General features: G+C 35.0%; 2 protein-coding genes across 3 annotated transcripts in view; both read right to left on the bottom strand.

Moving 5' to 3' along the window:
- LOC132698987 (long-chain-fatty-acid--CoA ligase 1) overlaps positions 1–12,682 on the bottom strand; it is a 31,962-nt gene that overhangs the window by 17,912 nt on the left and 1,368 nt on the right. The gene's annotated exons all lie outside the window — the stretch shown is intronic.
- Positions 9,320–11,692, bottom strand: LOC132698988 (uncharacterized). Its single transcript, XM_060665359.1, has one exon. The coding sequence runs from the start codon at positions 10,245–10,247 to the stop codon at positions 9,471–9,473; it is 777 nt and encodes a 258-aa protein (XP_060521342.1). The 5' UTR covers positions 10,248–11,692; the 3' UTR covers positions 9,320–9,470.

Below are 12,682 nucleotides of genomic sequence, written 5' to 3'. Positions count from 1 at the left end.
AAGTACCGGTACCGTGAACGTGGTTAACGAAGTAACACTTCGCGAGAGCTTAATTGGATATTTTATTGTGGTGGACAGTTTTAATTAAATTAAACTATAATTTTAATTAAAAATGTAATAACAATTAAATTCTGCAGTCAGCACTTGTTCATGGTACTGCTGATTGTTAATAATAATCAACTAAAGACTCCTAGAGTTGCGATTACCGACTGTTTGTTTATTATTAGGGTATCCAGTGTATTTAAATCTTTGAAAATATATATAAAAAAAGTAGCACACTTGGCACAATTTCTATAAGAATTTACTTTGACTTCAAAAAGCGATCAGACTGTTATTTTTGTTTGTTCTAAATCTGTTCGTATGTTTTCACAGCCACTAAAAATTTGGTGGGAGCGAAACCTGCACTAAAAAATTTTAATTTTAATCGAAAACATCGAAATACGATTAGTGTTTAAAATCAACCGAAAACATCCGATCGCACCCAAACCCGTGACTAAAGTACCGGTACCGTGAACGTGGTTAACGAAGCTGACGACTTAAAGTAACACTTCGCGAGAGCTTAATTGGATATTTTATTGTGGTGGACAATTTTAATTAAATTAAACTACAATTTTAATTAAAAATGTAATAACAATTAAATTCTGCAGTCAGCACTTGTTCATGGTACTGCTGATTGTTAATGATAATCAACTAAAGGCTCCTAAAGTTGCGATTACCGGCTGTTTGTTTATTATTAGGGTATCTAGTGTATTTAAATCATCGAAAATATATATAAAAAAAGTAGCACACTTGGCACAATTTCTATAAGAATTTACTTTGACTTCAAAAAGCGATCAGACTATTATTTTTGTTTGTTCTAAATCTGTTCGTATGTTTTCACAGCCACTAAAAATTTGGTGGAAGCTAAACCTGCACTAAAAAATTTTAATTTTAATCGAAAACATCGAAATACGATTAGTGTTTAAAATCAACCGAAATCATCCGATCGCACCCAAACCCGTGACTAAAGTACCGGTACCGTGAACGTGGTTAACGAAGTAACACTTCGCGAGAGCTTAATTGGATATTTTATTGTGGTGGACAGTTTTAATTAAATTAAACTATAATTTTAATTAAAAATGTAATAACAATTAAATTCTGCAGTCAGCACTTGTTCATGGTACTGCTGATTGTTAATAATAATCAACTAAAGACTCCTAGAGTTGCGATTACCGACTGTTTGTTTATTATTAGGGTATCCAGTGTATTTAAATCTTTGAAAATATATATAAAAAAAGTAGCACACTTGGCACAATTTCTATAAGAATTTACTTTGACTTCAAAAAGCGATCAGACTGTTATTTTTGTTTGTTCTAAATCTGTTCGTATGTTTTCACAGCCACTAAAAATTTGGTGGGAGCGAAACCTGCACTAAAAAATTTTAATTTTAATCGAAAACATCGAAATACGATTAGTGTTTAAAATCAACCGAAAACATCCGATCGCACCCAAACCCGTGACTAAAGTACCGGTACCGTGAACGTGGTTAACGAAGCTGACGACTTAAAGTAACACTTCGCGAGAGCTTAATTGGATATTTTATTGTGGTGGACAGTTTTAATTAAATTAAACTATAATTTTAATTAAAAATGTAATAACAATTAAATTCTGCAGTCAGCACTTGTTCATGGTACTGCTGATTGTTAATAATAATCAACTAAAGACTCCTAGAGTTGCGATTACCGACTGTTTGTTTATTATTAGGGTATCCAGTGTATTTAAATCTTTGAAAATATATATAAAAAAAGTAGCACACTTGGCACAATTTCTATAAGAATTTACTTTGACTTCAAAAAGCGATCAGACTGTTATTTTTGTTTGTTCTAAATCTGTTCGTATGTTTTCACAGCCACTAAAAATTTGGTGGGAGCGAAACCTGCACTAAAAAATTTTAATTTTAATCGAAAACATCGAAATACGATTAGTGTTTAAAATCAACCGAAAACATCCGATCGCCCCCAAACTCGTGACTAAAGTACCGGTACCGTGAACGTGGTTAACGAAGCTGACGACTTAAAGTAACACTTCGCGAGAGCTTAATTGGATATTTTATTGTAGTGGACAATTTTAATTAAATTAAACTACAATTTTAATTAAAAATGTAATAACAATTAAATTCTGCAGTCAGCACTTGTTCATGGTACTGCTGATTGTTAGTTTTCAATCAACTAAAGACTCCTAGAGTTGCGATTACCTGCTGTTTGTTTATTACTATAAGAATTTACCTTTACTTCAAAAAGCGATCAGGCTATTATTTTTGTTTGTTCTAAATCTGTTCGTATGTTTTGACAGTCACTAAAAATTTGGTGGGAATCTTAGCTATCGATCAAAACAATTAATGCACTGTTAAGCTTTTAAACCACCATAAATGTGAAACCCAATGAAATACATCATTAATAGTCAATCAATAATTTTAATTTATTGTTGTTTCATTTGTCTACTTAGAAATAACAATGTTTTATTTTTATTTTAGCTATTACTAGGTATCATAAATAATAAATTTGCGTTTATTTGTTTGTTGTTACTTATAACTAGACATTAAGAACAACTCGTAAAGTGGAATTCCTTTTTAAATTTCAGCTTTTTTTTAGATTAGGATAAAGATATTCAGGTGCAGTTTTCACTTGGTTCATCGGCCCATATTTGGCTATTTAATGACTTATCATTCGTTGGATTTGCTTGATTGCTTGCCAGGTGGCGAGTTAAGCATTCGCAATTTCATAGTACGATTGGCTAGGAAAAGCCTTAAATAGGGTAAAAATTATTAAGCAACAAGTATGGTGGTAAATGACATTTGAGTCACGAGTTTAATTGGCACGAGCGGAGCGAGTGCTTAATAAATTAGTGACTTAAAAAGTTCCGGAAATGTCCGAAGGGGCTCAGATCAGTGGCAAACGAAACTGATGTGGTAAAATGCCACTTTCCACACCCTAGATATAATAATTAGGTATTTTACAGAAGGGAGTAGAAAAAGGCTTCACCTTACTATGATTAATGTTAGACATTTTTGTCTAATTTGTCTACAATGAGTTTTGAAAATCAAGATAGACAATACGCTGTTTGGTAGTCATTTCAAAAACTTGAAAATGATTTCTATATTACGTTTATATAATACTGTACCTTTTATTTACGCATTTTATGTATTTTGTGATTATTATTAATAAGCTTTTGGTGGCCAAATATCAAGTCCTCTAGAAGTATCATCCGGAGTCTCTCAAGGTTCTATTTTTGAACCTCAGTTATTATTTTTATTTTATAAGAAAAAAGGGTAAACATTAGAAAAAATAAAATAAACCATAAAATACTAAAAATAATAGTATATTAATTAAATATATTAAATAATTAAATATATTAAAATAAATAGAGGTTTTTCAATTTAAACTGATCCCAATATATTTGTTTATATTGAAGACCCTGTAGCATCTAAATCAAATTCAAACATATGTTTTATTCGTTTTTGAGCCGCCCGGTATACTTTAAAATAATTTTAAATTGTGCATTCCAATGATCTTTACAACTTTTTTTATTTACCATTTTCTCATAAATTTTGAAATTTGAAATTGTGCATCCCAATAATCTTTACAACTTTTTTATTTACCATTTTCTCATAAATTTTGAAACCAATGAGATATCCTTGATTCACCGCGTTTCTTTAAATAAGGTGTATATTTACCTAATTCAATAAAGACGTTTATAATTATTATTATAAACTTTACCACTTATTAGCAAAAACAATCCCTGCCGGCACTGTTACGACGCCGCTGCCCTCTCCCCGCGCCCATAACGGTACGCACTTACGGTTGTTCCATCGGTTTTTATTTTTTTCGCGTTTTTTCTTCCCTGCTGCTCCGTTCTTCCTCTTTTTCCGTCTCGCGTCCGCGATCGTCTTCGTTTTGAAACAGGCCTTCGCGGTCGCCATGCACCCGTCCATGTTTTCGGTACCGCACGATCAACGACTGTATGTATATATATATATATTTATCGACGGGTACGCGCCAAAGGAATTAAGTATCCCCGGTACCGCTCATTTTTCGTTCGCCTAACCAACTGAACTTGGTACCGTCGCGTCTTCGACAGCCTCACCGCGTTCCGATAGCTGTAAATTGGAGCAGAAATTTCAACGGTACGACCGGTAGCGGGCGGAGTACCGTTTCCGGCGACGAAGACGAGAGCATGGCGTATCAGGCGGCCGTTTCGGTTCGCGAATATTGAATTCTCCATTTAATTTGATACGATTTTTTACTCGGATAATGGCCTTACGGTACATTTGCTTTGAGGCGGAAAGCATCGAAACTCCAATTCCCATCGAACTAAACACCCATTAACTTTTAGAGACGAACTGATTCATTTTCAGCACTAATGCTAATTTGCACCAAATTCTAGTTTAAAAACTTTTAACTTAATATCAGTCATTATGTTTACAGAAAACGTACAGACACCTACCGATACCTTAATGCAGTGGTGAGGAAACTTTTTTTAAGTTAAAATTATGTGTTTTATAAACACATACATATATTAATTTTTCAAAGAAACTTCCACCGGCTACTGTAATGCTTTTTACAAAACTTCTAGATTCCTCCTTGCTTAGTCGAAATTGCTGACGTTTCGCCAATCATCCTGTCGGCTTCTTCAGAGCTTGACTGAAACTGATTTGTATTTTACTCTATACCTGCTTATATACTGTTTGAGGGGGGGCGCTAATGAGGAGTATAAACAACGTCTCGGATGACTGATTCCCAAATTGGTGACAGGTAGAGACCTGAGTCGCGGTTAAGATTGTTAGGTTGTTTATAGATTTCTATAGACTCTCGGATTTTTCGTTGGTAGAAGAACTGATTACATGCAAGAATTTTAACCTCATTGCTTTGGTCAGAACAAATTAGCTAAATACAAAATTGACAATCTACAAAGTTATAGTGGAGCCCATTCTAACGTATAGATGTGAGTGCTGGAAATTGACGGACAGACAGGAAAAACAAATTGATGCTATTGAAATGGACTACCTGAGAAGATCTGCGGGATATCTAGAACACAACTTATACTAAATGAAAACATACGACGAAAAAGAGAGAATGGAGACAACACAATTACTATGGTGCAGGCATGTGATGAGAATGGTGCAGGCCGGTGGCCTAAAAAAGCATTACTGTACCAACTGCTAAATAGAAGAAGAAGACTAAGAGCCTCAGCAACCAACAAGTTTTGTGCAACGGTCAGTCTATTCTGACTAATCTTGTCCGTTTTGTTCGGAGAACTTATAAGGAAATGGAGAATGGTCGTGATATCAGCGGGTCTGCAGGCAGATTTAAAAAAAATATTTGCATGATATAACCACGTGTGCCGCTGTTAATGGAATAAGATCCGCTTACTTGGATATGATTTCTGTCGATGTAGTAAATTTGCAGGCGTACTTAGAGAGATTCTCTGGGTACCGTGCTCTGAATTGACTTCACTTAAATGTTGATAAATGTCACTACATAGTATTATCTCTCGAGGTATACAAATGTGAATTTAAAATTAAAAAATATGCTATCAAAACCTGCGAACGTTGTTAAAGACTATATACCATCGTTCAAGCGGTATACAGGCAAAGGACTGCGTAATTTAGGATTTATTCTGAGAGCTACCGAGGTCTTTAAGGACCCAGCTTCTTTAATCATAATATGTATTAGTATGGCAAAGAATACATTGGAGGGACCGAAGGAAAAATATCAGCTAGATCAAGGGTCACAATGTCACATATGTATATACCGCCGTATACATCGGCAAAAAAATATTTGCGAGAAGGTTGCCCGAACACTGCCGATCGATGCGAAATCTTTTCGCAGATGGTCGAAAGGACTGACAAATAAAAAAAATAAACGCCATTTTTCAATCGGGAACGCCGAAATCCCATTAGGAATTGAAAAAGGCCGCGCAAAAACGACCCCGACGAAACGCAAATGTCGCCGTTGATTCGTTAATACGCCGCGAGAGGCGTTGAAAAACAAATGAATTCTCGAAGTGGCCGAATTGACTTTCGCGAATGGCAGTAAAACGCCGAATAGGCTAGAGGGAACAATAATACAGGATTGTAACACAAAAATTAAAGTATTCTCGAAGTTAATGATAAAGTTATAATATTTTAATAAATCAACAAATAAAAGCGCGTTATTTTCAATTTTAATTTTATTTTTCCGCTATCTACAATTAAATTCGCAATAATTTAATATAATGCTTTTATTACAGTCAATACATAAAAAAATACAATAGTGTGTATGTAGCCATTCAAACTAACAAGACAGTATCACAAAAAAAAACATAAACATTCTTTTAAAATGGAAAAAATATGTCTCTAACATTGCCATTACACACATTACGGAACGCGTGCAAAACCATTCCAAGATATGGAGAAAAACGTAGAGGTGCTGTCGGCAACAGAGTTAAAATATTTAATTTATATTTGTAGCGTAACTAAACGATCTCTGAAACAGGGCCGTACTTTGCCTAGGAAGAGTGACCCCATAATGGACATGAGAGCCTGTCCCTAGCTTATCGAATCAATACGAGGGCTGTTGTGAAAAGTAATTTTCAGTGTAAGCCAATTGAAATTTGAGTATGAAGCAGAGACATGATCAAATCCTCTCAATCCGTAACAAAACGTTATACAGCTGCGGCGCACCATGTATATTTTTGAAAAATTGTCAAGAATAAAAGTTTATAGAGCCGTATCTTCTGCTTCTTCTGGTTGAAGAATTTTTTTGGTCTCGTATACAGTTTTTGAAAAATGATGTTTTTTGTAGACCCTTGCACGCGCGATTTTTTATTTTTTTAGAATACTTCCCGATCACTCAGCCCCCCCCCCCCATTTTCAATAGGATCCGTCACGGAGCAAAGCATATATGTGAAAAATATGAAGTCGATTGCTTCAAATTTCGGACACTTATCGTGTTTCATAGCAAGGTCCAAAAAACAGTCGAAAATCGAGAAAAAAAGATGGATACCGGCGTCGGATCAGGGCCATTTCTTATAAGCTTATGTGCCTCGTGAAGGGTTAATTTTGTAGCTTCAACCGTTCGAAAGTTATTCAGGAAAAACCAAAAGACGAGAACGGACAGACAAAAAAATGTTTTTTTCGACGGTGATCATTTCTGTACCAACGGCGATCCCATAGGACCTACCGTTACCGAGATATAAAATTTTTATACGAGCGCAGATACTTTTGAAAATTCGATTTCATCGATTTTCGAAAGTAACAAGTAAAAACAAGTACCAAAAAAAGTTTAAACGACTTTATTTTAGATATAATAAAGGCAAACCCTACATTTGGGTTTGTAAATAAATAAATAAAATTTAGATTGAAGAAATGGTAAAAAATCATACTTAAACTCAAATAACCAAGATAATTATTTATTTTGCAACAAAGGCCAGATTGGAGGAGGGATACGCAGCGGCGCAAAGCGTAGACAAAAGTTCCGACACCTACAGAGAGAGGTCAACGAACCATTTACTAGCGTTTGATCCATGGTATCCGGATACCACGTCAGACGTTGCCGGTCCCTACCGCCCATTCTATTTGATATTTTGCACGCGTTTTCATGCCGTTGCTACGACAAAAACAAACGACAATGTTTATTTACGTGCACGCAATCTGCCAACAGTAAAAATGCGGATCGCTTTGGGCGAAGACGTCGGCAGGGTAACGTCATGGACCAGCGTGGCGTACGCGCTGACCTACTTGGACCTAACGGGACCAAGGTCAAGGTCAAACGGCGCACCTTTTACTGCGGATAGGGGTGGGCGATAATTATCGATGTTTAGGTAACATCGATATTCCACATCCGATGTTTTTGACATCCATATTTTTGTGTTAAAAAAAGAAGATTCTTTATCGGAAATGACAGGCTACTTGAAAAGCCCAAATCAGCCCTTAGATTGGTGGAAATCAAATAGTATATGCTATCAGTCTTTGCTAAAATATAGGAGGGTCTAATGAAATCCCAAATGAGTACATTTTTGACCAAACATAAGATACTTTTAGACTTGCATCTAAGGTAAAGTCTGTTCATAGATAGATAGATTTGGGGTTTTGTTAGTAAAGATACCAAACAATATTTATTTATTTATATACATGTTTAAATCTAAACAAAATACAAATTATTTTTATTACCTACTAGTTTGTTTTTAAACCAACTTTCAAATAAATAAACGGTGGTGTCTTCATGGTAATCCAGCGAAGAATCTTTAATATTTTTCGCAGACAGAGAAAGTCCATTTGGAATCCAACCATCTTTAGAGCGAGCATGCAAAATAGTTATTCTTTTATCTCTTTTTGATGGCGCGTTTGTTTTACACTTATCAGTTGAGTCAACCCAACCCTTTTCCGGGGTACCATAAGTGTCGAACCAGGTTTTATCCAAGTAAATAATTGGCATTTGTTGTTCTTTGTAAATTCCAATTTTTTCTAGATATTCCAGTCGCCATTTCCGAATTCTAAAAGATTCCATTAAAACTTGCCTTTTGTCAATTTTTTTTAATCTAAAACCCATGTGTTAAATACACTTCCATAAGGTAGTTCTGCCACATTTAACACCCGTTTCATCTTTTTCAAGCCTCCTAATTAAGATATCTAATGTAGGCACGCTTTGTCTATACTCGAGAAAATCTCAACATCGCTTCTTTTTTTCCTCGCTGAAATAGGATTGATTATTCACAATTTTTGAGAGTTAAATAAACATTCTTTATAACTTCCTTAGTCTTAGTCCTTAGTGTTTTCTACGTTTGGGCGGGAGCATCTCCTCAGATACACTAGACTCGCACATATTTTGCAAAATTCGCACACGATTCAACACACGAAATAAGAATGATTACTAATAAACTTAAACTAAGTAGTATACCAAACCAAAGAATATTAAACACAGGTAGGTATAAAATTATTTTCTATTACGGAGGACAATTTTACCTGAATTAAAATTCCGAAACTTTAGGTAATAATTTTGTTGCATTGTATGTTAATGACCAATTGGTCACTTTCTTATATCTATGAACAGACCACAACACACTAAACAGTACAGTAATTCAAAAAAATTAAAATGCCAAACAACCAAGGCAGTCCTAATAGCAGGTACCCGGTACCTGCGAGATGTAATATAGCGAAACAAACATATGACCAAAACTCGAATATATAAGACCTGTGTGAGACACGTTATAACATACGCTGTAGAAACTCAAAGAATCATCCCAACAGCAGAGCTGAGGTCTAAGATCTATAACAGGCTCCACACTGAGTTACTATAATAGAAGTGAAATCATCAGAGAACTTTGCGGTGTCCTTGATATTATACGATTATCCTGAAACAGAAGGCGCGAATGGAGAGATCATGTTGAACGGATGGATCACCGCAGACTGCCGAAAATTGCAAAAGATGGTCTCTCACGATTTAGCAGACCTCCTAGACGTCCCCCCATACGATGGCATGAGAGCTGGAGCTCATCTTGCCAACTACGTTTCTGACTACACAGTATAACTGAAAATTCTTATAAAAAGAATGATGCCTCTTAAGCCTGCAGTGGCCCGTCAGCAGACCTACCATTATTCTTACGGCTTTTCTATTGTAGCTTAGTAGGTCCGTTGTAAAATTGGCCGATGGGAACCTTAGGAATTCCTTGGCCTGTCTTTGCTCCGGCATGTCCCTCCACCATCGTCGGGATTCTCGGTATATCCAATCCCTGATGGCTGTTTTTGCAACGGGTTTGGCCACCCCACAAAAGGGTTCTGGTCCAATCAGGCGCATTGACGACCCTTCGCGGGCTGCGTCGTCTGCGCCTTCATTACCTTTATGCCCTTCGTGTCCCTGTACCCATGATAGAGTAACTTTGCTCTGGCTTGCTATCTCGTTTAATGCCTTATGGCAGTCCAGAACTAACTTGGATGTTATTTTATTAGATTGTGGGGCCTTTATAGCCGCTTGACTATCGGTGTAAATTGCAATTGATTTGTTACGGATCTTCCTCGTTTTTATTTCTCTTGCACAGTGTTCTAGTGCAGTGATCTCTGCTTGGAACACTGTTGCTAGCTTACTTATTGGAAAAGAGATTTTCCTTTTCGTCGTGGGTTCATATATTCCGGCTCCTACTCCTTCTTGAGTTTTTGAGCCATCAGCATACCAGGTCATTTCTGCCTTGATTGGTGGCCCGTTTTCCCAGTCTTCTCTGGCAGGGATTTGCATCCTGTAGCGGTTAACGAAGCAATACTTAGGTGTTGTGCTGTCCGTAGGCGTCAACGTACCACCTCCACAACAAACGGACTCAAAATTTTGATAAATCCAAATTCATGCATTTCTGGTCATATAAAAATCATCTGCCAAATTAGGGTAACTTAAAGTAAATAATAGTATTACTATTTCTGAAAGGTATTTTGTAAAATAACTTGGTATTACTATAGACAGCTATTTCGAAACTTTTTTTTTCAATTTTACTACTTCTTAACAATCCAACAATTAAAAGCTGGGTATAGGCCCTTAATAGAAACGCACCTATCATACGGCATCGTGGGCTGGCGTGGAGTTTTGGAAAACGAGATTAAAAATCTTATGAATGTGCAAAAATGGTTTAAAAAATAATGTTTCAAAAATCAAAATTATAAGCAACGAATTTGCTGTTTCAGGAGAGTGGTCTGTTGGATATACGGCAGCTGTATTGTAATAAAATATATAAAAAACCCAAAAAATTAATTAAATTATAATCAGTATATGTAAAAATACCAGACATAGTGCCTACTATTATTCAAATAACACATGGACGACGTTCTTATATATATATACTGCGACTGATCGATAGCTTTTAAGTGATCTTATTGACTTAAAATAGATGAGTCCAATTTTTTTATGCCTAGTGATTCCACACGCGAGCATTCTTAAATGCTTCAGTGGATATCCTAACATTTATCTTTCGTGTAGTATTGATTTTTCAAAAATAAACGGTATTATTATTTACTGCTACAAAATAGCCTTTTTCCCAAAGCTGGATGATTAAACATAGGAGTCAGATATACTAAACCAAAGGACTTTCCAAAATTTTGTTCCCCAATTCCATAAGTAGAGTTTTGCGGGATTTGTGATTTTCAAAAAATTAGTGAACTTTCTAAATGTATATTTTATAAGCAGTTTTGTTAGTTTATTCACATTTAGTTTCATTTAATGTACAGTTTTGTTTTGTTTGTCCTTATTTAAATTTGTAGTGTATTGTTTTTATTATTCCTTGTTTAGTATGCAGTTTTTTGAAATTTCAAATAAACATCATTATTCATTTTTAACAATAAAAATAAAGAACATCAAATAATAAACAATAATGTTCAAACATCGATGTTTTAAATACGATATATCGTAGCTATCGATGGCAGGCCGTCGATGTCGACATCGATATCCCGTCCCTAATGCGGCGTGTCAAAAATAAATCGAAAAAAGGCTAAACTTTCTTGATTCGTCGCCCGAAACGGACCAGTCGCTGTCATCGCGCACAGCGCACGTAAAACGTCATACGCTGACGCTACACAGGCAGTCAATAAGTGTTGCCACTACTTTCATTCGGGTAATAAATTTGTGATAAGTGACAAGATTTTGCTGGCATAGTTTTTGTGCTCATGTACGACTTAAATTTTTGCACCTTCTGTAGTTTATATAAATTAATTGATATGAAAACCGTTTAAAAGAATACAAAATTTTAATCTTCAATTTAATTTTCTTATAAACTACTACTTTCTGACCTTAAGAAGTCAATGTCATATTTGGGACGGTTTAAAAGAACATATCCAGAAAAATATATGATACTGATGATTGACATCTTTGTTGTTCTCAAATATCCGGATTTCATGAAATTCCAAAAATTTTTTGTATCGAAAACTGTGGCATAGAACATAGAAAGGTTCTCGAACCCCTTTTGTTTCTTTTGCTATGTAAACAACCTTTAGAAATTAAATATTCTTGGAAAAAGAGCCAAAATAGTTAACCTTAAAGAAACAAGTTGAAAGAGATTTTGAAGAGATAGTTAATTAGCTTCAAAAAAATAAATTCTGCCTTTGATTTAATTCATATACGAGTATGTCAGTACTACCAAATATTAAGTGCCCTAAAAATAAATATCAATAAAAATAACATAAATCTGAATCCATGTGGCTAGGTATAACGCTGGATCGCCATTTCAACTGGAAAAGTTTGTAGTTCAATAAAAATTGTCACTCCTACACTACTTGGTCACCGAACTAAAATCTAGCAACTTTAGCAAAAAAATAAAATAAAAAAATATCAAGCAAGACACTTAGAAAACTACGCTCCGAGAGCTTTGCCAAACAGCGTGAAACAAACTAAAAAAAAAACAAATTTTAAATAAAAAATAAAAAAATATATGTTTGATAAAAAAATTACTTATACTTATAAAGAACTCACAATACTTTTTAAGTCACTCCTTTATGCCCCCTGAAATGCCGTTTTCTACACTTATTGCATAATATACTATCTTTTCTTTCTTTATTTAGTTATTTTAGGACCAGATATTTTTTTCTTTCAAAAACAAGAATGTTTGAAACTTTCTAGCATTGTGCTTTAATATGCAGGGTTCATATTAATTGATAATTTCAACAAGGTTTCGATAACTCTACTTGTAGCTG

This window comes from Cylas formicarius, unplaced genomic scaffold, assembly GCF_029955315.1.
Source record: "Cylas formicarius isolate icCylForm1 unplaced genomic scaffold, icCylForm1.1 PGA_scaffold_3__17_contigs__length_32017465, whole genome shotgun sequence".
Taxonomy (NCBI): Eukaryota; Metazoa; Arthropoda; class Insecta; order Coleoptera; family Brentidae; genus Cylas; species Cylas formicarius.
This window is presented reverse-complemented; position numbering and strand designations above follow the sequence as displayed.